Source organism: Buceros rhinoceros, unplaced genomic scaffold (genome assembly GCF_000710305.1).
Source record: "Buceros rhinoceros silvestris isolate BGI_N320 unplaced genomic scaffold, ASM71030v1 scaffold36277, whole genome shotgun sequence".
Taxonomy (NCBI): domain Eukaryota; kingdom Metazoa; phylum Chordata; class Aves; order Bucerotiformes; family Bucerotidae; genus Buceros; species Buceros rhinoceros.
This window is the reverse complement of record NW_010424603.1, coordinates 419-26983: the sequence shown is the minus strand read 5'-3', so window position 1 is coordinate 26983 and position 26565 is coordinate 419. Positions and strand designations below refer to the sequence as shown.

General features: G+C 35.1%; 1 protein-coding gene across 1 annotated transcript in view; it reads right to left on the bottom strand.

Moving 5' to 3' along the window:
- Positions 1–21151, bottom strand: part of LOC104497579 (protein AF-10-like) — a gene marked incomplete at both ends in the record, with an annotated part of 24368 nt that extends 3217 nt beyond the window's left edge. The window contains 4 exons of the mRNA XM_010140847.1: positions 10135–10230; positions 12228–12321; positions 14808–14911; positions 21042–21151. Of these exons, the coding sequence (XP_010139149.1) occupies positions 10135–10230; positions 12228–12321; positions 14808–14911; positions 21042–21151 (404 nt within the window). The remainder of the gene's footprint in view (positions 1–10134; positions 10231–12227; positions 12322–14807; positions 14912–21041) is intronic.
- Positions 21152–26565: the final 5414 nt, after the last annotated feature.

The window sequence follows — 26565 nt, the reverse complement described above, 5'->3', positions numbered from 1 at the left end:
CACTCTTTCTTTTGTTTTTTAATTTTTCCTTTCTTTTTTCTTCTTAAGGGAAGTTCAGAAGTCCTACTTCAGAATGTGAATTGACTCCAGATGCAAATAACATCAAAGAAGTGGAGAAAATTTCACTGCAGGAAAACCTTTGAAAAGAATGCTCAGGTTTTACACCAATAGGAATAAAAATTTCATCAACAGCTTGCTGAGATGAAGAGACTTGGCTCCCACAAAGTGACTCACTGCAGTTGCACCCTCTTCTCACAATGAAGACGCATACAGAGCATAGTAATAGTTCAGAAATATCCACTTTTAGATCCAGGAAAGGAATAACAGAGGGACAGGAATTCCCCCAATATTTAATAAATATGACAGCTTTCAGCCAAGTCTGTCTCAAAGGACCCACAAACTAGCCATCTTTTGTATTGCCAGAAAGAGAACAAACAGTTGGCCTTTCACTGACAACTCACTGCATGCTTCACTTTTATAAGGCCTCCTCTGATCAGACACACCTCTTAAAAAAACAAAACAAAGCACCAAAAACGCAGAGCAGCAGCAGCTCACCAAGATAAACCCATCCAGAAAACCACATGGAAATGCACCATTCTAGAAAAGGTAATGTTATCAAATGTCCAACCTTATCTCAGCTTTTACTGTAAGGAAAAAAGGGGCAGAAACTACTCTTAACAAGGACTGAAAATAATATTGCTAGTAAGTGAAAGCTAGGGGAGCCCTGAGGGCAGACAGAACCCATGTATCCCATTTATATTCAGACCTGATTTTTTTTAAATATTTGTAGGCATGAGCTCAGATGTTCCAAACATCTGTATTCTGAGATAGTTGCAGAGGTGATAAATGGCATGCTACATGCTGTAAAAACAGGATTTAGCAGAAGAAACATTCCAAGGAATAATATGTTAAAAAAACCAGGGCCAACTACAAAATTAACAAAGGAAACTTCAATCTTTGTTCATAAATAGGGTAGCTCAACAGATCAAATTGAGGCACTCCTGAAAACTCTCCTACTGTAGGAAATATAAAGCATAATTGCCATGCAGCCATTGGGTAAGCAGCTGCAACAGTATTCATCCTAGAACTTGAAGAGTCCTGATCTACGATGTAGCTAAATACCAATACAAAATACTTAAGAGTTCATACGTCAAGTTAATCAGAAAGCTTTATTTTCACTAGCCATCTTATTTTTGTCTTTTGTTTCTTATCTAAAAAATTGCGTAATGCCTTCTTAATTCCAACAGCTACATGCTGCAAGATGAGAAAACAAATATGGTGCAAGATTTCTGGAAGTCTATAGCACCTTCTGTACTTTGCCTTCTTGTGGGGCAGGGGGTGTGTGGGTACAGAAGGGGGGGGCAGAGGGAACCAAACACATTTTTATTGCTTCTATTTCTTCCAGAAAGATTTAAGCTACAAAAATTATTACATAATATGATTTCACTAATTCAATTTGGTTCCAGCTCTTTTTTTTTAGCTCATTTACACATTGGATCACTCTAAAGACCAGCACTTGCTCATTCATTTGCTTCAATATACTTTCAGAGGAAATATCGGACAACTGAATGAAAGTATCCTCTCATCAAAATATTAAATTAAGGATACACATATAAGTTAATCTTAGCTGTGATCTGTTACCAACAGAGTAAATGTTATCAAATCTATCTTTCCACAGCTTGGATCTCAGTGTCTGGGAAGACTGAATAACACAAGTGAATGATAACTTTTCCAGTACAAATGGTACAGACAAGTTCAGGTTTTCCCTAATGGCATTATTCATTCATAAAATTTCCACATGGAAGTATCACTTAACTCTTTGAAGGTATTTACACTTACATGCAATTCATTTTTGTCTCAGGAATGCACAGTCTTCTCCAAAGAGGTTTCCATAGAAATAGTTTCATAAAACTATGTTTTGAAGTTCAGCATTTAACAGTGAACACTGTTACAAAGGAAAAAAGTCTTCTGATCCCTCTCTCACCTTTCCCGCACTGTTTAGCTTTTCAGACCTTCTGTATGCCAATTCAAACAGCTAAAACAGCATCAACAAAAAACAAAATGGATAGTTTTCTGCTGTTCTAGCGCGCTAGGTTAGTTCAGCGAAGGAGCATGAGAAATGGATGGTAACGGGGACAAGAAGTGGTAGACACAGATCAGAGGAGCGCGAGCCCACCTGTCCAGGGAATAGGAAACTAACTTCTACTTTGGAAGAATTAAAAACACATACAGACTATCAGCAAGCATCAGTGCTGGGCACTCCAGACAAAACTGTTGAGGCTGACCTTGAAGTATTGCCTTTTTCATCACCGTCTCTATTACAAAAATCATAAACCCCCACTACCTTTGGTTGTCCCAAGTTTTCAAACCATAACAAGAATTTCAAATCTATTTTCCTTAGTGAATCTTGGAAGCAAGATCATCTGAATGTCAAAATCAGTAATTTTTCAGCTGCTGTTTTTGACCCCCTCAAATAATTGCAACATACCAGAATGTTCTACTAGCACAGAGGACTCAGGTTGGGGATTTTGTCATATATGGATTTTTTGCACTGTCTTTCCATCACTGAAGCTTGTAAATCCAGAGCTGTCACCATCATGACTAACGTCTTTAACAGAAAGCTGCACATAGTTCTTGCTAATTCTCAATACAAGACCCGTTTGGCCTCTTATTTGTGACTAGTAGCTATCAGTGATGTAACTGAATGAAGATGACCACGGTCCACCAGTTTCAAATTCAAATCCTAATTTATCTTGTTTTGACAAGAACAACCCTAGCTCAGGCGTTCATCTAGCTATCATTTTATACAGTATAAACCACAGGAGGAAAATTAAATGCAGTAGCAGGGTTGCTGCAGCCACAGTAATAAAACGATATAGGCACAGGACAGTTTATAAGGAGAGGTGGAACACTACTGCTAGCATTATTCAAATGCAGATATATTCAGCTCTAAGCACAAAACTTAATACCAATCCTTGATACAATTACTTAAAAGACTCAAAACCCTCATTTCAGTACAGGGATAATGGTTAGAATTTTAACCATTAACAGTAAAAAAAGAATCAATGAGAAAAATGCCAACCTAAGCTTCTCTCAGTTCCAAGACTAAAGCACAACAGCTCTTATTCAGAATAAGCTTCTTGTGATATTTAACATTAAAATACACTTTTTCTATTATATAAGCAGTTTAGTATTAATGGTTAGTGATGGATACACAGTGCTAAACACTTGAGTAGCACTTTGCATCTTCAAAAATGGTGCAAGATTAACTAAATCAAGGCAACTATTCATTGTTCATGCTCATCTTTGTTTATTTCTATAAAAAATGCAAGTATTTTAAACTTCTAAATATGTATTACATTATATGCTGTGAAATGCCCCACTACCTGCAAGGTAACTTAAAGATCCCCATCAAATACATGCCAAGAAATAGGTAAACAGAATGGCAAGCAAAAGGAATACATTTGATTTTCCTGGCTCAGTCAGCTTAACATTGCAGATCACCATCAACTGCATAGAGTCTACCAGCACAAAAACACTGTATCTTGTGAACAGCAGAAACATACAACTTCATTAAGAAGTATCAAGATTATCTTCTAGAGACTGGTACAACGTCAGCAAAGTACTTAACAATGTTGTATTAATCAAGAATCCAAAGAAAAGAGAAGAATCTCTTAAAGCATATTTTTCCTCTGCATCTCTCACATTTGTAGCTACAGAAATGAAGTGTAGATAGATAGATTGTGCAACCAAACAAAAATCAAACAGTAACCTCAATGACCTATTTTTAAAGTTCAGGTGTCATCTAGTTTTCAAATTAAAACAAACAACACTGCATATTTTTCTCAAGCTAGAAATATTCATGTTTCTTCGAAGTTCATTCATCTTTTATCCCAGTTATTTGTAAATTGCCCACCTCTGTCTTACAATGTGGCAAAGAAAAGTTAAGTAAATGATGCTACAACACACTGAACTTGTAGAAAGATCAAAATCATCACCAGACAAGACGTATCTTCTTAAAATTTTGTGAAGATATTGATGAAACTTAAGTAATACGTAAGAATAGCATAAATAATAAATAACAAAATAAATTAGAGTAACACCTAATAATATATCACCCAAGTATATCAGAGCAAATTTTCAATGAAATGGAAAGTCTTTTGGTTGATTCCTGCAGACTAAAGACAACATCTGGACTAACAATGTGGTTTTTCTTTTTAAAAAAAAATCAAAAATCTTGTTTGACAAGCACAGTAAGAACTTACTACAGTAGAGATCGACTCAAAATTCTGATTCTTCCAGTATTAAAACATAGTGAAGTAGTAGCTCCCCAAAAGAAACAAATAGAATTTCTTCATATAAATGTTTTGAGGATTTTGCCACCCATGGAATTCAGTTTTACACTCTACTAGTATTGTTGTTTCTAATCACTATTATTTCAGCACAGGTCAGGGGTGGGGTCAGGTTCTGAGTTTGTTTTCTTTCACAGTAACAAGCAAAAGACTAAAATGTGTACTTTGAGGGAAAAAGGACAGCTGCAACTAATGCAGCCTTACAAAATTCTGTATCTTCCAGAGGGAGTTTTAGGTACACTGAGGTGGGGTGTTTGTAATTTTGACTGTACAATAATCACCTAATCCCAGATGCCAAGCCAGATGCCAGAGGTGTTTGTTGTGCTAAGGTAAACTACAAGCATACTCTCTTTTTAATCAGATATATGATGTGTTACTATAAGGTTAGAAAAATATGAGGTGGTTACATCAGTAATTCCATGATAAGCATAATTGAAACAGAAGTTCCTACTTTTCCTCTTATTAAAACAGAAGAAAATTTCAGTAAAAATAAGCTCATCTGCTCATACAGTTCTCTCTGACCTCCTTCCTGATGCTGAGCCATCTATACCAACTGGTGCCAGTTCCAGTAGATTATACACAGTTGATTATCAGGCTGACACAGAATACAGCAGAAGTTAACACAAAACTTTAGCAGGCAACAAATGAAACAAGATGCCACCTTTTCTCTTAGTGCTGCAGACTTTTAAGACAGATCTTTACTGAATATACTCAGATAAGTGTAGCTTTCTAATGAAATTGTGTTTACAGTTACACTCTCGTCAGTATTCCCAAGTAACTAGTCTTCCAACACAATTTGACAGGAAGACTTATATCAGAAAAGAAAAAAATTACACTCCTACAAAGCCAGTAAAAAACAGGTGCCCAGAAACAGAAATGTTATTTGTCAGCACCAACAGCATGAAGTCCCCTCTGTTTGAACACCAGGGAACCCATGCAAAAACTCAGTCCTAGCAAACAGGAACCAGGCTTGCAGCTCATAGATTGGTATCAAAGACCATCTATACACTGAGCTACATATGGTATATACTTATTGAGCAGTTTTTACAGGTGTTCTAGAGGCATTCTTCTTTCCCTCTAACTGAACAGAATTTGGAAGAAGTCAACATGGATAAGCATTGCCATTAGCATCCACACCACACGATTCTCATTTGAATAATATTTATTTATCCTTACTTCAATAATTAAAATAATTCCAAAGCGGTTATAAAAACACTTCTCCTCTAGTTATCTTTAGCATTCCTACAATTTTGCTTCACGTGTCAAAAACAGTTGAAAGGGTTAAACAGTCAAATTATTGAACTGATTAACAAAAACTGCATTACTGATACAAGCCTGGAGCTTTTTTCCCTAAAAACTTACACAAAATCCCCAATGTTCAAATAACATCATTAAGTTTATGAAGCAAGGCAATTAACAGAGGAATGATGTCATTAGAATTGCCTTTGCAAAACTCTGCTGTATATAGTACTACAAATTGACTCTTCAGGACTAAATAGGATTTTTTTTTTAAGAGAAAAAAAAAGGAAACCATTGTTTATGCAGCTGAAGGGTAACCCAAAGAACTTCAGCCTATTCCAATCTTTGCCACAGAATCTTATCTGATGCACAGCAGGTCAATTTTATCTTTTCACAGTTGGTTATCCAGACAGTGAGGAATACACAATGAACACTTGATCTGAGTGCTTAGGACTTCATTTCTAACAGCCCACACAGAGCACTAAAATACATTAAAAAGCATCAAGCACCTTTCTCCCAAATGAAATTCATAGCCCTGACATATGAAGGTAGGCTCCTTCGAAACATTCTGTGAGAGTTTGGGCAGTTCAACATGCAGTTCACAAACCAATACACACAGCCAGCCTATGGAAACTTTCAACACATAGAGATACGTTTTAAATTTTCCCTTCCCATGGTGGGAACTCACGGCTACAGCGGAAGGTACAACATTTCTTCAAGAATGTGACAGGCAGCAAGAAGATGCCCACAATGAACTCCCTTTAGCCAGTAGCTCAGTGGTCAGAACACTTGTCCTGGCTCCTGCATTTTAGGTTCTCCTTTAACACCCTCCAACTACTGCAGTAGTGCCCGAGGCTCCTCAACGCTATTTTGTTCTTTTTGCCTCTTCAATCACCACCTACTACACATTTGCAGTTGTGCTTTAAGACCAGCTGGCAACTAAGCATGACACACACAGAGCATGACATCCTATGGTATGGAATATCCCACTGGTCACTTGGGGTCAGCTGTCCCAGCTGTGTCCTCTCCCAACTTCTTGTGCACCCCCAGCCTACTCACTGGTGGGGTGGGGTGAGAAGCAGAAAACGCCTTGACTCAGTGTAAGTGCAGCTCAGCAATAACAAAAACATCTCTGTATTATCAACAACATTTTTGGGACAAATCCAAAACATGGCCCCGTATCAGCTACTATAAAGAAAATTAACTCTATCCTGGCCAAAACCATAACACCAGTCGCAAGCTCATTTTTGTTTAATTTGCATCAGATGAGCTATCATAGCAAAGAGTTTTAAATTTCCCCTTCCTGCTCAGCCCAAGTAAAGCACTCCTAGTAGAAAAGTAATTTCTGTAATTCAGCTGCCATATAGTAATTACTATGTAGTATATTCACATTTTTCAGAAGTCATAAGTATGTAATGCTAGTAAGGTTGCCTAATTTTCACATAAGTGGCAAGACACTTCCTTTACACAGAGATCAATCCCAGACAAGTTTAATTCCTTCTTTAGTCCCTTCCAAATATAAGGCTGTCAGGAACAGTATCAGCAAAGCAACATATTTTTCCACATCCTCATGGTGGCCTAAGCTTTTCCTCAAAAACTTTGAGGTAAACTCCTGAATAAAAAGGATATTACAAAGGACTGTCAAGCAACGCACAACCAACCCTACTTCTGAGGAACACAGCCTCATCTCTAATCATTTCCAAGTAACATCTCTGCCACAGAAACAAATGATACTTAGTGAAGCAGTAATCAGGACGTGACTAAGCTATTTATTCTGTGGCTTCAAATATCTCATTAAAATTGAATCATACCAAAGGTTTGGGGGTTTTACTATTATACCCTTGTATCTATATTAGCTATCGATTTTGTAAGCACAGGGTCCAGAAGATAGAAAATACACATTACTAAGGAAAAAACGTTTTCAACTCAGCACCTCTTTACAAAAATGACAGCTACCCATATCAACATTTGCAGACCAACCTCTTATTGCAGAATAATATTTTATATGCAAATAGAAAGCTTTTGAGGTCTAAGCAATAAAAATGGTTCCAATCTGCAACTGATACAGCTTCTGCTGGGCAAAGGAGAAAGCTTTAAAGATGCCTAAAGATCAGATTACCCAAATTTCCAAGAACAAAGATGAAAGATTGAGTAAAAACTAGAGTGCCCTTACTGGGACGGGGGCATGGGGGAGACATCACTATATCTGGGAAGATATACATTATTACTCTTAATATAGTGACCATCTAGATTCCACACATTTACAGATTTACAGAAGAGGAAAATAAGGAAACTCACGCTAAAAAATTACCCTACTCCTCCAAAATACACTGTATACTTGATATACTTTATCAAACAAGCCATCACACAGAGAAAGTAATCAAAATTTACCAAGAGAATGAGCCTCCATACCACATATGGTTCACTGACTGAAGATTAGTATTTTGCAAACACGAGGTCATTCTTTAACTACAGAACACGTAAGATTAAAAACACCAAACAAAACATCTGAAGACACAAAAAGTTAGGTGATTAACAGCTTTAGGAAACCGCAACTATTTTCGACATGTGCTGGTTTTAACTAGAATAGTGTTTTGTTACTATACAACATATAAAGCAAATTAAATTTGGTAAGTTAATATGCTATAATGTGCCACAAGAATCACTGAATGTCAAATAATACGTTAGTGCTTCAAACTGCATTGCTCCACTTAGTATTACGATTCATAAGATCATCTCAATTACCATGTTTTAGTTCATGAAAGGTAGAAGAAACTTTACTATTCTATTTCCAACAAACTTCAAGTGACGGAAAAAGGCCAGGACTTGCAAAGGCAAGCCCCGACATTAACTATTTCTAGAAGATCCACATCAAAACACTTCCAGAGCAAAAGCTGAGCGGCTAGCAGAAAAAATAGCTGATACGTTGGCTAAACACACTCTGTTAGAAAGTCTCTTGAAGTACTCTCTGAAGATTTTACAGGTATTACGACCTGAAGAAGTGTAATATCGCCAAAGTCACTTATCTTAAAAAAAATAAAAAAAAAAACCCCACACAAAAAACCCCAACAGCAACAGCTTTTTTGCACTGCTCAGATATACAAAACTGAAATTAAGCCTCATGCTCACACTTCAAAGTTTCTTCAAATTTCACTTCAAAGTTTTGTCAATGCAAGTAGAAATCCATGCACAGTTTGACAAAACATAACCTGAAATATGGTAGTAGTGAAAAACTAAGCAAACTAAGGAAAAAATATTACAAATACTGGTAAGATTCTACCTTGCAGGTAATTGTGTAGTCTGTAATTCAAGATAGTTTTTTTTTCTACCAACATGTTACTACGAAAAGAAGATCTGCCAAAATCCCGTATTTCTATTATTTTAGTCACAAATTTAGATTTAGGGGTACAACCACATGGCAATGCACACTATTCTGCATTAAGATGAAGATGGAACTATTCACCTACACCATTAACCAGATCTAAAGACACTTTTTAGAAGATTATCCAAGAACAATGAAGTTCAACATCCATCCAAAGTGGAAGAGAACTTAAAAACCAAATCAAGAGACCTAGCACCTGAAGACTGACATTTGTTATTCAATTTCCTGACACTATAAATATAGCTCCTTCATATAATAGACATTTGAACAATATATTCTCTCATTTCAATTTTTATGTAATGATTATCAATAATGGAAATCTGAGTCTACCCACACCCCCGGAAAAGTCTATTAAGTTAGTTGTACAGGACGTGTGCAGGTGAGCAGTTCTGCATGTAATCTCAGAGGGCTGAAAAAAGAGCCAAAGCAAATTTGCGTTATTGTGCACTGTCTTATAATTCTGTGTTGAATTCAGATGACAAATTTCCCATAGACAACTATTAATCTTGCAGTAATAAAAAGGTAAAGCAATAATCACTATAAATTTGAAATAATGCTTTAAAAATATGCAAAATTAAATTGTTAAAAGAATACAGCAATGGTAGAAATTAGCAGTCAGTTATGTTTTCTGTACCCTCACAGCAAGTTTCCCAGGCGAATAACAAGGTATTGTGCCATCACAGTCAGCCTGACCACCAGTACCAGTAACACATATCAAAGGATGTCAGTTTTCGGATGAGGAGAAAAGCTTAACAGGTTGAAACATAAAAAATTAGATGCACCTGTTTATCAACACACTTGCTAAAATGTCTACCCTTGTTTTTCTTTCCTACCTAGTCACAAGGGCTACACAAAAAAAATCTCTAATGGAAAACTAAAGCAAAGGAAACTGCATGGAAACAGCTTTCCCTATGGCTACGTTTCAGTGTGTATCTCAAAACTGATGATCAACAGGAACAGTTAAGTGCATGTACAAAACGTGCACCTGAAGATGTTTCCTCATCGGACCCTTGTGCCTCTAGTTTATCACCTGTGTTATTTATTATTCAGTGCTTCAGGAACAAGATTTCCTTCATGCTTTTCAGCAAAAATTGAATGTATCAGAAAGTGCTACTATTAAGCAGATGTGCCACATAAATTAGCAACGACAAATCCACTTACTTTTTTCTCCTTCTCATGATGTTTATCCTGAGAGTGAGAGGAAGAATCACTTAAACTTTGATCATATGACCTATTAGATCCCCGTTTGCTCTTTTTCTAAAAAGAGAAAATATATTTATGGATATAGAAAAGGAACCATTTGAATAAATAAAAAGCATAAAGTATTTCAACTGATAAGATGCCTCACTGCTTGAAGAAAAAAAACTTCAGTTACTGAAAAACTGGTATATTACTAACACTAATAAAATTAACAAGACTACCCAATGTACACCAGGAAAAAACCCTAACCCTGTAGTGATTTTTTAAACACAAATTTGCAAGATATGTTTTCTACAAAGAAATAAGATATGCCACTTTTTAAAGGTTAAAAGATGCGAAACATTTACAAGTTTTCGTAATGTAAAACAGAGGAGATACTAGTCAAACAAGTACCACATGAAGCCACAGTGCTAGCACTGCCACACGCTTGAAATGCCTAGTGAGGTGGCTGTTTTATGGCTTCATGATTCATTACTCAAGAGACCTGTCTGTAACATTTTCATTTAAACGGTTTAAAAAACAGGACACAGAATGCCCTAGTCATATATGCATTTACAAGCGGCAGCCTGTACTTCTGCAATACTTGAAAGCCTGCTCCAGGACTGCAAATACTTCATGCTGGGCCAGCGTTCAAAATGTTTGCTATTTTATCATAACTGATGTAGCATTATAAAGACACTTCAGGTCAGTGCTTTGACAGCCAAGGTTTTTAGTGGTATAGTAGATATACATCACCCACCGTCTTCAGTTGTAAATACTCAATACCTGTGTTTACCAGGTGTCCACAGTCACAATAACCCTACAGAAACACTAGAACACTTAAATGATCTCGCCACTCTACTGTTCTTACCACTACAGTTTCACAATGTGAAGCTAACATTCCATGTCAAACGTAGAGTTATGTATTTATCATTAAACTTGCTTTTTAAACAAATATACACGTTCTCAATCACAGCAGTACCGGAACATTCAAATCAAATTATCCGTAACAGTGCAAGAGCTTGCCTTCACTGCCAAGCAATAGGCCATTTTTGATTTTTCTGAATACTTAGCTCAAGATAATACTAAAAAAAATTTTAGCTGAGCGAGAGTCTAGAAAGCCGTGACTTACCTTCTTTATGAAGTAAACTCATCGATATTCACAAGAACACAGGGCTAACCTCACCAAGCTTACCTTCTAGAAAGCTAAAACAGTTCATTGGCCGTGTTTTTAGCTCATTGCAACCTATTCCAAAGTCACCCAAGTATACACCTTTTTTAGCCCTGAACGCAAGTAATCAGCAAATTTAATTACACTTACAGCAGTATCTGAACTTAAGTCTATGTATTTTAATAATTCAATATTTTCATAATTCAATATTAATAATTTTTTTTTAACTACAGTAAGTCCTTCAACTCCACACACGCGAACACAGAAACATAATCTGGAACTGTCAAACTGATTGGAATTGATAAGAAAGACTCCAGAAGTCTGATCCAAACCTACTGAAATAACTGAGAAATTTCAAAGTTTTTTGTTTGCTTGGGTGTTTTTTAAAAATCAAACCTAAAGTCACTTTCTCGAGGTTCTGTTTCAGAGAACTTCTAGGTAGGGAATATCCACTGGCTACACGGTGAGAGGGGAAAAAAAACAACCAAAAAAACCCACAAAACCCCACAAAAAAAGAGTAACAGAAGCAGAAAGAAATGGAAGGCTTCTTTATTTCCTAATATACAGGATAACAAGTAATATGTTCGAGATTATTCAAAAATGGACTAAATTCCTAGAAGCCAACTAATCAAATAGAAGAAGGAAACATTACAGGAACATACTGAAAAAAACATTAAATGTAACTGTTATTTCTGGCATAGAGGAAAAACCCACACATCTAGAAAGTAACCACTTACAAAAACATTTTCAGCTAGTACTTCTGTAACTGTGATTAAAACATTGTTTTAATGAAATACAATCTACTTTCTGAGCTACATGAAAATATTATTTCTAGTGTTCATAGTAATTCAGAGTAAAAAAAATAAGTCAGTGACATCAATTATAGAATTTAATAAATACATACCAGTTTACTAAAATGGTATTTACAGTAGCCACAGTATTGGACATTATCTGCACCATTGCCTTCTTCTTCACAAAGAAGTCCTGCAAACTGTGCACTAAAAATAAACCAAACAACGTTCACAGAAAACAATTTTACATCAGCTTCTACCACAGTATCAAGTCTCATAATGTACCAATACTTGCATCCGCATTTCATACAGGAGATTTCCACACAAATGACTTCTAATGGCACGCGAGCACGTAACCCACCTTTGTAGTCCAGTGAAAACCATGTATGGTTTATACTTTGGACTGGTGCCTCTCTCATAGTCTTTAAGCCACTCACACAAGCTTATAGCTTGAAAATCCATTTATTACACAGCTATTCCCACAAATAAGTAAAACGAACCATGTACAATGATTCCTACCTCAAATTCAAGCCAAAAATTATCTATGGAAATAACAGCTTTTAACAAAACTGTACTGTAGATCCACAGAAGAAATTTCTGAAGTTGCATACATCCTCCTCTGCTTTGCCAGGAAAATTACTTGCCTTTTTTGGTTTTTATTTAAACAGAGCTTCAGTGACATAATAAATCAAACCATATTTATTGGTTTAAAAGACTGGCAGGTTAATTTCTTTTAAAAGAACAAGACTTACAAATTTCCTTGCCTGGGCTAATTATTACCTTATTCTAGTATATTTTTTTCAAATCAAATTTCCTTTTCACCATTTGTAATGTTGATTTATTTTCTTTATCAAAACCAACTTAGACAATGAAAAACCAAATATTCGGTTTCATTTTGCATATCATTTTCATTAGCATACTAATGCAATGTTACAGTCAAAATGATGCACGGGAGTATTTAAATGAAAGAACAATATATGAGACAGCTTATTTTCATTGCTTTTTAAAATCACTTTCTCCTCATTGATATTATGTTCTCGGGCAATCCAGAAATACCACTTCCTAAACACATGCAGACCTACAGGAGATGCCAACTACAGAAAACATTTAAGAGGATCTCTTGAAGCCACGATTTATTGTTCTTAGCTTGCCATACAAAAAGAGATGGACTCGAGCTCATTCTTCCTTAGAGATTAGTTTTATTAATTCAAAACGGATACGATTCACCCTGGATCACTGCTTTCTGTAGTTTTCAACATTTTTCCTCTTTTTTTATTTTTTTTAATTATAGAAGCCTCTCAAAAGCTTCAGTCATAATACTCTTGCTAGATATCATTTTATAGTACATACCCGGGGTTTTTTTTAGAATAATAATTTTTAAAAACCCTAAAAATTGGCAAGATATTTTAATTTTCAATCTAATTCTCATGTTCTTCATGGCATTCACCAAAAACAGGATTTTGGAAGCAAGAAAAAATATGAGAAAGGCTCTTGTATGCATCCAAGTGTTTGGGAAAAAAGAGATCTTTTCATCCAAACACTTGGATGTAGACATTTTTACACATCTGAAATCTCTTTAACATGGTATGCTTGCTTTGAGGAACACAATCCATTTTCACCATAAAAAAAAACTTGACACTGATCACATCCAATGAAAAATTAGATGCTTATGAAAGAGTAAAACTTGCCAGATAGTCAAGTAATTAAAAAAAGAAGAATTGTCAAGGAATTAGCACCTAAACTACAAAATTATATCCTTTATGATCTGCACTAGACATTCGACAATCATTTGGTTATACTGAAGGAATACATTTAAGTAATTTAAGCGTAAGTGTAAATACCATTTCCCTGTCCGAGCTGGTCATGCAGAAGCATACTGGGGCACTCAAAACAGACCACAGATTATGCAACTACACAGTCTGTGCAAACTTCCTAGTTATCTATTGCAAAATCACTTCAGCTGAATTTGGGGGGGGGAGGGGGGAAGAAACAATGCTTGTGAATTTGGGAGTGGAACTCTTTTTACCTGTTGACATGTGGTTTAATCTAATTATCCAGCCTCTTCTCAAGTCTATAAAGTGAGACAAGATCTCCTGAATGCAAGCAAATCTAAATATCTTAAAATTGAATGAATCAGACAGCGGACACAGCTCTTTTTCTCCAACAGCTATACATGAAACTTAAATTAATAGTTCAGAATAAATGTGTACCATTTGGATAAAAACAGTGAGGTGAATTATCCCCAAGTGTCTGGAAAACCGTACTGGAGGGGGTGAGTCTAGTGCAATTTTATGTATAGCTCAACAATTTTTTCCACTGATTTACCAAAAGAAAACCATCAAATCAGCTAGCAGGTAAACAAACAATGACTGCACATTCCCTCATCCTTTAAAATATCATTGAAGAAAAATAACATAAGACAAAAAGAAAACACTAAACCTTATTCACATGAACATACAACATTTAATACAACCCAAGGGAGTATTATCAAATAGCTTTTGCAGCTCACAGCAGTGTGTATGCTGCCACTGCCATGCTGTTAGTAAACTCTATTATAATAAAGTTAGATATTTCTACACAAACTACTATATTTCTTTACTCAGAAACATACTAAATACAGAGATTACTCATTATGTTGTCTGCAGCAATTATTTCTGGAACATCAGAAGTGTTAAATAATAAAATATACTTACCATGTTACATGAAAAGCTTGTCGACATCCATGTTTATTACACGTCATACAAGCACCAGTGGCTGCTTTACTTTCTCTGCCTTGTTCATCACAAATATAGCATGTCTATCAAAGAGAAAATACTTAACGTGATAAGAAGCATACAAATAAATTTGGTGTTACTTACAGAAGATCTCAGGGTGAGAACTACTGAGTTTTGCAGCTAAGCTTATATAAGAATTTCTTTATAAAAGTCTAATTATATTTGTTTGCAGAAAGAGATCACCTGGTAGACACTTGTGATCTGTGGAACACTTCACCAATGCTAAAGTAGTACAAATACTAATTTATTTAAATTCCATGCCACCATTCATCTAGCTAACCAGTTAAACAGCCAAAGGTTAATTAATAACATTAGACTTCAAGATTTTCCTTGCTTTCAAGTTTGTGTTTATGTCCTTTTAGGTCACAATCATTTTCACATTCATGGAACATTACCTGTATTGGTGACATTCATAAACATCAAGTTAGACCGAGTGCCTAATGGTGTAAGATACCACATGCCTATGTCCACAAAATTACATTCAGAAAAACTGCAAACTTAAAATTTTATTTGTACATTTGGTGTAAAGAATTTTCAGAAGTCTCCAGCATGCTTCAATATTCACATGATGCTTGTTTACCTTTAATTAAGTATGGTGTTTAACAGAACTGTGCTTTAATTTCAGCATGACTTGGACAGCCCCATAAACAACTCAGAAACTAATCAAACAAGAACCTTCAGTAAACAGAGCTTGAATTAGTATATCTAACCCATTTCAACCTCAAAAACAAGCTAAAATTAAAACAACCTGTCCAGTACCTGAAAATCTTTTCACAGCATTTCTGTCAATTTATTCATTTTACTGGGATACTATGGCAATTTGTAATGTTTTTGAAAACTTTCTCAGTAAAATGGAAGAAAAAAATATATTAATACAAAGAATCCAATATCCTTCTCACTATTCAGTGCTTTTTTTTAAAGCAAAAAAAATAGGAGGCAATTATACATGGATATACGCTGTACTGAAGCGCCCTATTATACTAGACATCCCTACAATCTCTCATCAGCATTTCAGGAAGGAACATCACGTAAAGACTAAATCTCTTTCTGTTTTTTTTACTGTCCTAATTACTGAGATGCCATTTAGAGATATTCTGTCATACCACATTTATTTAACAATTTAAGGATAGATTCTTAATAAAAGTATACTCCAGCACTGGAGCAGTCAAGTGCCTGTTTTTAAAAGAGAGAGGACCTTAGTGACGTAACAAACACTGCTATCTCTGTATAAATCCCATTACAAGATCTTAAGACAAGAGAAACTTTTTTCTCCCCCCCAAAAAAGAATATTGTGTACATTTAAGCTATAACTGACTTATTGCACTTGTATCACAACCTCCCTTCAATGAGGCAGAGAATAAGTAGAATAATAAATCAAAAGCACATCAACCACGGGTAATAGAATATACAATTTAAGAAAAATGGTCCAAGGTACCACTGAAATAAAAAGGATGTAATGCAAAACCTGTATTACTTAGAAAGACATGCAAATGAGTGAAATTCTGAGATCAGAACATCCTTTTAGAGAGGTGCTTACAACAACATTTAACACAAGATGTCAGCTAACTAAAGTATTTTTGTTAACATGCAAGACTCTAGAGTAGGTGAATCGTTCTTGTACGATTTCCACAAGACTTTTAAAAAGCATTACACCTGATAGTGACTATATCCTAAAATCATACTTTATATCCAAACATTTGAAGAATGAAAAAGAGGATAATCCTATTTAATTCTTTCCCTTGCTCCCTTTGTACGCCAACATAATGCATACAGATAATTCAGATGTGTGATAGGGTCTGAGACTGGCTGCTTTTTAGCTTTCCACACCATAAACCGACACATTTAGATTTTAGGAACAAACAAGATCATGATCTATCAACCTCATCTGAGTAATATATTAAGTGCAAGTAATTTCAAAAGTAAGGTACCTCTATAAACAGAGTTCAACAGACCCCATAGAACTCAAGCTCCAGTTACTGATCTGTTTTTTCAGATCTGTGATTTTTTTCCTCACAGAAGTTCAGTAACAAAAGCGATATAAGCATTCCATTTAGTGAGGATGTAGGTCCTGTTTTTCAACACTATGTATTACATTTAGGGTCAGTGTTTCAGAACCCCTTAAACAAATATACCGTAAAACGACTGAAAAATGCTAACAAACTACGAACTACATCACAGACAGGTTTAAATACAACATAGTGGACTCCTACCCATTTTAACAAGCTCAGTAAACTTCTATCCTTCCTACAACAGTCACGAGAAAAATAAAACCTGTTTCCTAATCTTCCATATGAAACGGGGACAAAGAAGGTTCATCTTCCTGTTCCAGCATGGACAGCAAGTTCCCTCTAAAACCGAGCTTCTTATACTTCTACCTTCTCTTAAACACACAAACAATATCAGAAGTCTGAGAACCTTTATCTTTCTCTCAAAAAGTAGAAAAACAAAGCCTTTCACGCACTTGCAAAGCCATGCAATTGCTACATCTCCTCTGAAACCTCTGGAATGTGGAAGTGTAAAACTGTGTCCCACCACCTACAGCTGCACGGCTCTTCAGAGCTCTTAAGGGAAGTGAATACTTCTCCCAAAGTCATTGGAAAACAATCAAAACATTACACAAAGCTTTTCACTCAAGTAATTTTTACTCAAAAAACGCAGCAAGTATCTTCAGTTTCTTTAACAAAACACACATTTTGCAAAGCTGCATTTGTTTCTGTCAGTATTTTTCCTGCAAATATTCAAAATACAAACCTTCTTTGCAAAAGCAAAGACAGAAGGGAAGATGAGGCAGGAAAAACCTTGTAAAACAACAAGTAATTTGAGAAATAGATTACTCATAACAGCTACGCAACTGCATTCCCTGCTTACAGAATCAAACCCAGGAGTAGTACAGAAATTTATCATTGTTGCTGCAAGTCTAAGTGCTGAAATAAAAGTCTAACAGCTGCCTGTACTGCTAGGCAGATCAAGGAACTCCAAGCACACTTATTTTTTAATCAGTTTTTTAAAAGAGATTTCAAAAAGCAGTAATTATATTCAATTACCACATACTTTCAGACGAACCTGAAAGACACAAATAAAGCTAATTTAGAATGAATAGATAATATACATGCATTACCATGCAAGGAATAAGGAACACCTACCACACAGAAGAACAACTACTAGTGCATTTCTTTTTGGAAGCGACTGTGTAAGAGCTTTCCCTGTTAGACAACCCACTAATCAAGTCACTCAGTGGATCCATTCTGTAATGTAATGTTTTTTATCCCAAAAGCAAGTAAACTTCAGGGAAGCAGCAGACAAATGTCTCCATTTTTACAAACCTCAGGCTTTGGTGTCTGCTGTGTTTATTCTTGCATTTAAGATTACTGTAACTTTATTGTACACTGTGAAATATGCAATAGTGCAAACAAGTGCATAAGAAAAAAACTGTGTAAATTAAGTACTACCTCCTCACAAAACTCCATTGATGTGTGTCTTTATTTTAAAGACTACAGTACAATTTCCACCTTACGGTAATTTTCATTGGCCTATATTCTCCCCTAATTCCACATGCTAAAATTCTGTATGTATCCAGCCGCACAATCAGAATTATTTAGGACTTCAGAGGAAATAAAATCTTTCTTAAAGTCATGCCATGCCAACCTGAGTTGACAGACAGAATGAAATTAGCACTAAGCCTCTCTAAAAAAGGGAACAACTCTAGTAATTTTTTCCTAATTACATGTTTACATTTGACCACAATGTGCAACACATCTTTTAAAAACTGTGTGCCATATCTGCTTCTCAAAAACACAGCTTTTCTTTCCAATTTCCTCCCAAATTGATAAAGTCAGAGTTAAATGCTTCACAAAGTTTCCTATCTAAAAAAACCGTATCATTTAAATAAACAGAATTGATATTGAATCGCAAGAGCGGTGGGGGATGAATATATTGCAGGCTACCTGAAAAGGGTTTTTATATTGGTTTGGGGAGGTATTGCACAAAGACAGCCTACTCAGGAACTGGTGGCAGTTTAGCCACAGCAGTGCCAAACTCAGCACTGGCTACACATGTATCAAAAAAGCTAGAAGGTCCCCTCTCAAATTCTGTGCTATTACAACCAGACTGCTGCTGGCAGTGAAGTTAGATTGGTTTCAGGAGATTTGCTGCAGCAAGTGGACTACCAGCATTTCTTTGATTCCCCTGAAATCCACAACCTGATCTCACTGAACCAAATAGACCAAATAAAGACAGCAAAGGCTGAGTTCTGTAAAAAGGGAGAATAAAAACAGTAATAATGCAGGCTAGGGGTGTGACACCAAACCTTGGAATTTCTGATATAGATCTCATTGTATTTTACGACATACTGCAATGGCCTGTACAAAAGTAGTTTTAGGCTGACTGTTAACGTGGAAAATCAGCCTGGATCAGAACACCCACCAAAACTGCAAAAGACCAACAGCTAGACAACGTCAGGAATTCTACCTACATGATCTCTATGGCACTAGTCATTATCTAGCAAGCAAAAAAAAAAAATCATGGTAACTACAGACCAATGAAATGCAAATTGGAATTTAAGCCATAAAAAACAACTATACATCATATATTTGAAAAGAAGCAGTTCAGACAGAAGCAACTTCAGTTGTAACAAAAAGGAACTAAAAGACTAAAGACAGACACCAACAATGGACTTCGTGAACAAGTAATATTAAAAGATGCAGGGTCTATTTTTTTAACTTGCAAGGATTTACTCATCTAGTATCAATTACCGTCAATGGAAATGGTGCAAGATAAAATCCAAAGAGTTCCACAGATTTTCTGAAGTACATTAGGGAAGAACCACTACCAATAAAAAAAGTTACGACTACTACTCAACGAAAAATGAGAAAACAGATGTGCTGTTGGCCCAGAGTTGAGGAGAGAGAGAGCAGATGAGTGTGCTTTGTCTTTAAGCACGAAAACTTTTAGTTCTGCACTTAATCTCATTGTTACATGTTCTTCCCAATGAGGAATGAAGCCAACAGAGAGGAGCCAATACAGATAGATGCTCAGGTAGCATGTAATGAGAAAGCATGAGAAGAACATAGAGTTTGACTCTTTGCTTATCAGATACTCTGGCAATAAGACAGGCAAAACACACTGACAGCAACTGTGAGACTCTGAAACAGACATGGAAAAGACCAAAGTATGAAAAAAGGAAAAACAGGGGGTGGGGGTGTGTGTCATAAATCAGAGAGGTAAGAAAAAATTACAGGTTACAGAGACAATGTGAACAGGCCTGGTATCTCTGTAGGAAGTACAGGAGAGGTGATGCACGCTCTTTTTAACTTTTCATTTATAATACAGTCCATTCCTCTTTCACTCCACTGTCCACAAACTACCAAAAAATAAACTAGAGCTAAAAAGAACACCACAAGAAAAATATGTAATAAAACTAATCAGAAATTCAGACAGTTTGCTGCCTACAGAGGGAAAACACAAAAGAGTATGTAGTTAGGTCTAGTGAGGAAGCATGAGAGAAACAAGTAGAAAAATCTCACTATCAATATAGAACATTAATGTTACTATAATATTCTTTATGACCCTCCCTCTCTTTTTTTTAAATACCACACTTCATAATACATACTATCTCACTGACATTTATTTAGAGGCCGTTATTCTATAAGCAAATAATCACACTAAAGTGAATACTGTTTACAAAGGCAAAAGTCTGGAAGTTTGCCTTAATGTATTAGCATAGCTTTTCTTCCTAAAAGAAATGTTTAAGAACATGTTTATGTTCATATCAATACTTAAAACAGTAGGACTTAGTGGTAATTAATAATAACATTTCAAATAAGCTGTAATAATATTTTAACCTATGGGAAATATTTCACATTCCTTTCAAAATAAACTGTTATTCAAAGATGACAATATTTTTAAATAAGAATATAGTCCCTGATCTGTAAATAATAATGAGACATGGCAGATCACCTTACAACTTAATTTAATAATATAGCTTTCTCAATTCTTGAATTTATCATAAAGTCATAACAGAAAACATACAGCATTACTGCATACATTCATGAATTTTATATAAAGTGCATTCTAAGAAATTTAGTTTAGATTATTAAAGCTCACAAGTTTTAAAATAAATACATTAGATACAGACAAAAAGATATATATTTATACCTTATTATAACGATCATGAGGGACAGACTGCAACACGATAGGTTCCATTGTAGAAACATTTGCAAACTGCACCTCGGGAATGTACAGAGCACAAACCACATGAGCCCAACCTACAAAAAGTTATAATTGTATTTAATTGTAATGTTTTCTAGAAGCTCAAAGGACATTTCCATTATAGTACAAAGAACCTTTTACAACACTTTTTTTTCCATGGACTATTTTAGCTGTTTAGAATATTACAGACATAATTTACTTAAGTCATGTTTATATTTCATTTTATATTATCCAATGTTTAGATGAGTTGTAATACATGTTACATTTATTCAATGGAGAATTTATACAAGCAATACTCCATGAAATCCAAATACTAATGATTTATACAAACAGTGATACACAAACAGAAAAACACGTTGTTTCTTTAAATTTCTTGGATTAATATAGTCATTGAGCAAAAGCTATGCAAATCCTGCAAGAGGGAAATATCATCTTAACAAACTAGTATTCATGCAAGCATTACCATCATATTTCTGTGTATACTTTTTATTTAAACAAAATCATTCCAAGTTGACTAGACTCCTGTTCTCTTTCTATAGAAAGAAATCCCAACACACACACACTTCCACATGCTCTCTACCAAATCTCTTCTCTTCCTTCTTCAAAGGTGTGGCCAACTTATTTTTTCATAGGAATATTAACTCCTGTTCTAACTCATTAACTTGGGGTCATCAATAAATGCTTAGTTACTTACCATATCGTGCTTTAACATGTCAAGAAGTAATCCTAATGGGTTGGATAGGGGTGGGGGGACACACCAATTCAGAAAGAAACCTACTAATTTTAGAGCTTTTCTGAATACTAAGATCCTCAGAGTTGTTTCAGTGGAGGACAGTCTGCCACAACTGTAAATTTAGCAGAAGCTGCTATATACCTAACCCAACATACTAACATACTGTCACTCATAATAGGATTACAGGAGTAATATCACATAGTATAGAGCTGCTTCATTTGAAAGTTAATTAGGCTAGTCATCATGAATTCTGTTCTTCCATGAGGTAAACTAAAGTCTTTTGTCATAAGACCTTCAGTACACCTTAAAAACAATTTTGCTTTCCTCCCACCCACTGTCCTTGTGTGCAGACATTAAGGACATAAAACAACAGATTTACACAATTAGATAATCTATCAGATTATTAGATTAGGTAAAGAAAGTAAATTATCATTGTGCAAATGCATTCTAGAAAAAGTTTTTAAAAAAACCAAACCCCCAACATACAGCCTCATTGCAGACCTTTTTGCATTTTGTTTTCATCTTGGATCTTCTCTTTTTAATGACTACTGAATCTGAAGGTTCTTAATTTCTTCACCCAACTAATTCTGAGGCAAGCTAAACATAAAGTTGTACTTACAGTAATATTGTTGAGACTTCAGAATGGTATTTAGTATCTTTAATTTCATACATGCTTTTTATTCTTTTCTTAAAGCACAAATCCTTTCTAGTTGCTTCCTACCAACTGGTGCGTCCCCTTCCACTTACTGAATTGGTAGTTGTAATTTGTTTAAAAAATGAAAAGCACACACACAACTGTTACAGTCAACATTCACAGTCAACATAACATGTATCATCCCAGTACTGAATCTGCAGCTGAATACAGTATCTTTGTTGCTTCATCATTTTATTCACAAATAGTCTCTAGATTTATTCCATACAGAAAAAGTATGAGACTAATAGAAGAGTATGGAAAAGAAAGTATAAACTGACAACTCGAGCTGCTTTTAAAACCAGTTCGAACACATGGTTTCAAAATTATCAATAACAGACAGACTGAAAAAAAAAAAAAAACAACTATAAAAACCACAGTCTTTTTGTGTTCTCTCTTCTAGTTGAACTATCTTCAGGGAATTAGTGTTTATAAGAACTTTTCTAAGACATGCAAATTGTCCTAAGCTACCGTCATCTTACTAAAGAGAGATAAATAAATGTTAACATGGTGTTAATGGTGAATACTTATCTTTAAATCTCACATGAAATATCAACAGAAACATCATCCATCTAATAAAATCATTAAAACAGTAGAAAAGTGACACTGAAATTTTGAAAAACCCTTCTTCAGTTAGTTACCCATAAACAGATAGCAAATGCTTTTACTCCAGATGTAATTAAGCCTGTACTGCAGTTACACTTAATTATAATGAAAAATTATTATGTAAATATACAAAATATACCAGAGACATTAAAAAAAATAAATTCACTTACTAAGTCAACTGAAATTTTAGCAAAGAATTTTCACTACAATAAATGCTTACAGAGATAAGTTTCACTGAATACTACTCCATCACTATAAAAAAAAAAATAAAACAATATAGCCACAAACCTACAATCTTAATGTACTCTGATTTCCAAAATACAGAGTGCATATCCAGGTTAGCTGTGGCCTACAGCACACTTTCATCTTTCGTGAAAACACAACCAGTATCTATACAATGAAACAAATTAAGTACGACAGTGCTAGTATGCGTTTTGAACAAGGGGTCAATAGACACCCAGGTAATTGAGGACAAGGGATCTTTCCATTGGTTTCCATCCGGCATCTTTAGATTCCAGATAATTTGAACTTGCTAAAAAATAAAAACTTAACCATAGGGCAGGCTGCAGCACCCTTAAGTTATCAGCCTCAAACGCCTCCATCATAAAGAAGCCTAACTCAGCCATCAGTTCCTGGTAGGACTCAAGAGACCCCATACGCAACAGCTTAAACGTTCTTTTCCCCAAATTTTCACCTATGAAGAAATATAAAATTGTTGGAGAGCAACACCCAGCTCACCTGGAAGAACCGAAAGAGGCAGAGGTTCAGCAATGTTCTCTGAAGAAAAAGTAAGGAAGATATTTTTCTCTCACAAGTGTGATTAAGGACTAGTTGCCTCAAGGTGCTATGGAATCTCCATCTTTGGAGAACTCAAGAAAGTCTGTAGATCCTCCACAAACTTTTCAACTTAGGGGAAGTCAAGAAGGTTCAGTTTCGCCATACAAGGTCCAGATAGCAGCAGAGGAAAACAGAAAAGGAAGAAACAACCATCATCTTTTTCCTAAGCATCAAAAATGTATGGAAGGAAGGACATCTATGGCCAAACAAAGTAAGGGTGATAGTTCTCCTCTGTCTCACTGATGGAAGAACAAGCTACTAGGATACAGGCAGACTTTACTTTTAACATTTTCTGCAACTGAGAGGGCTCTTGACTATATAACACAGAGAAAATGCCTCCCCCATCATCTGCAGCCACTTCCTTCACTTTTAGACAACTACTCTCAGGCAGAGCACAGAGCTCAGAATTCCATCAGAATAAAGTACCTCTTGCTATGTTCAGAGTTGAGTGCTTTTGTTTACTGTTTTATCCTGGATGACAACTTTGTCTGCAGGGATAATGAAACATCCTAAAGAGACACCCAGCAAAACTGTACGTATAGCAAATAAAAGCAGCAAACATTTATAAGGATTTATGGTATTGAAGATTTTAACTCAATCTAATCCATAAAGATTGTCCCATAAACTTCCTATTCAAATAATTATTCTTGGTCAACTATCAACTTCCATTGGTAACTATACATATATCTTTTTTTCTCAAAAAAACCCCCAAAACATTATCTTTTGAGCTTTCCCAGTGTTTAAGTGTGAAAAACACCGTTGTAAAACTCCAGTAGCACTGTACTACATATTCAGTAACATGTAAAATATTCTTACTAGTTTCTGCTAGAACTGAAATTATTTAATTATCATCCTTCTTCATCCAAACACCACACAGAAATAACAAAAGGATACTGTGACTATTCTTAACTGTTCTCCAAACTTAGCCAGGAATTCATACAATTTTTCAAATCACTTTTGTTCCAAATGAGTTTATTAAAACCACCTGTATAGACCCTATCTTTTACTATTTAAATCAGTGATAAGCTTCTATTCAGTTTGGTTGTACATGGTTTGCATCCAAACAACTGGCCACAGATTTATTACTCCTCTTAAATTTGCTTATAAAATTCATAGTAATTGCTAACAAACTCTTACTATTCCCACCACTGAATCTACTTTTGCTTTCATCTTCCCTTCAGCTGGAAGGTGGGGGAAGGCCATGTATGTTTTTGCAAATGCAGGTACTGACATCTAACAAAATGTTCTTAAAATTTTCACTATCCTCATCATTTTCTTTTCTTTTATTTAACTTACTATTTTTCAGTCTTTGAGAAGGTGACCATTTGACATATATACTTTCTCAACAATAATATTTACTAGTTGATAATGCTTGGCTTGCGTATTTTAAAATAAACTTACGCTTTAGCTTAAAAGCAAGAAGTTAAGAAATGTATTGTAAGTATTCAAATCAGCCACTGCGTTTATTTGTTTCTGTGCATTCTTATCAGAACTGCTTTCTCTGAAACTGCTAGAAAAAAATCACTGCCACTTTTGCTTTAAATGATCAATACTCTCCAACATTCAATGTCTCCATCCAGAAGTTGTAAAATTACATCAGTTTTGGGTTATTACTCCTTAGAAACAACTTACTAGTGACAGCCAAATTTAAATTTAAAATATTTACTTCAACTGTGCTTTTAAATCCAGCAACTTTGAGAAATGCATCTTATCTTTCAAAAAAATCCCCAAAAATTCCCCTGCATTAAGTTAACATTACATTACAGCTAAGATACTTTCCTTGGAAGACATCTTAGGAAACAACTTAGCCAACATCAAAACCACATATAAACAAACTCCAAGATCTACTTTGACAACAATAATAATGAAAATAGTTTCATCCAATATCAAAAATTGGAAATTCATGCTAAAAAGCCTTGAAAGTTTCTATAAGTCTTATGAAACTTACAGCTTTTCACTTGAGTCCTTTTTTATTTTGATTTATCCCTCAGAAAGACACACTACTTAGTTTTGCCGATTTTTACGTTTTGTTCTGGCATGCAAAATGTTTAATTACCAGCACAGAAACTATCCAAATTTTACCGATCTTTCACTGAGATTTTCATTTCAGGCACCTAACTAATTTTTAATTCAGTCAGAACCGAGCAGTACATACTTAGCAGGTGTAATTTGCATATACATTATTAACATTCAGAGTAACAAATCTCAGCCTCCAGAACACTAACTGAAAATAAAGAGTCAATCTGCTGTCCCAAAGTGACAGAGAACAGGTAACTACTAATAATTTCACCACCAGCAAACAAAGACTGCTGGCAACAACGACCTCCATAACTAGAAGCAAACTCTACCAAAGTAATCTAAAATTAATGAAGAAAACCCAGGAAAATAAATAATACACAGTATATTATCCATCTAACTAATTTCTGCCTTTACAACTACTGTTTAAGTGTTCAAAATTTGATTCACAAGCACTATCACCATAAATAAAGTCACAGAACTTTTAAATCACCTTCCCGTGCAATTATAATCTTCTACTTCATAACGAAATAAAAGCAACAGACTTATAATCCACCCTACCATCCAAATCAAGAGAAGCCCACCTA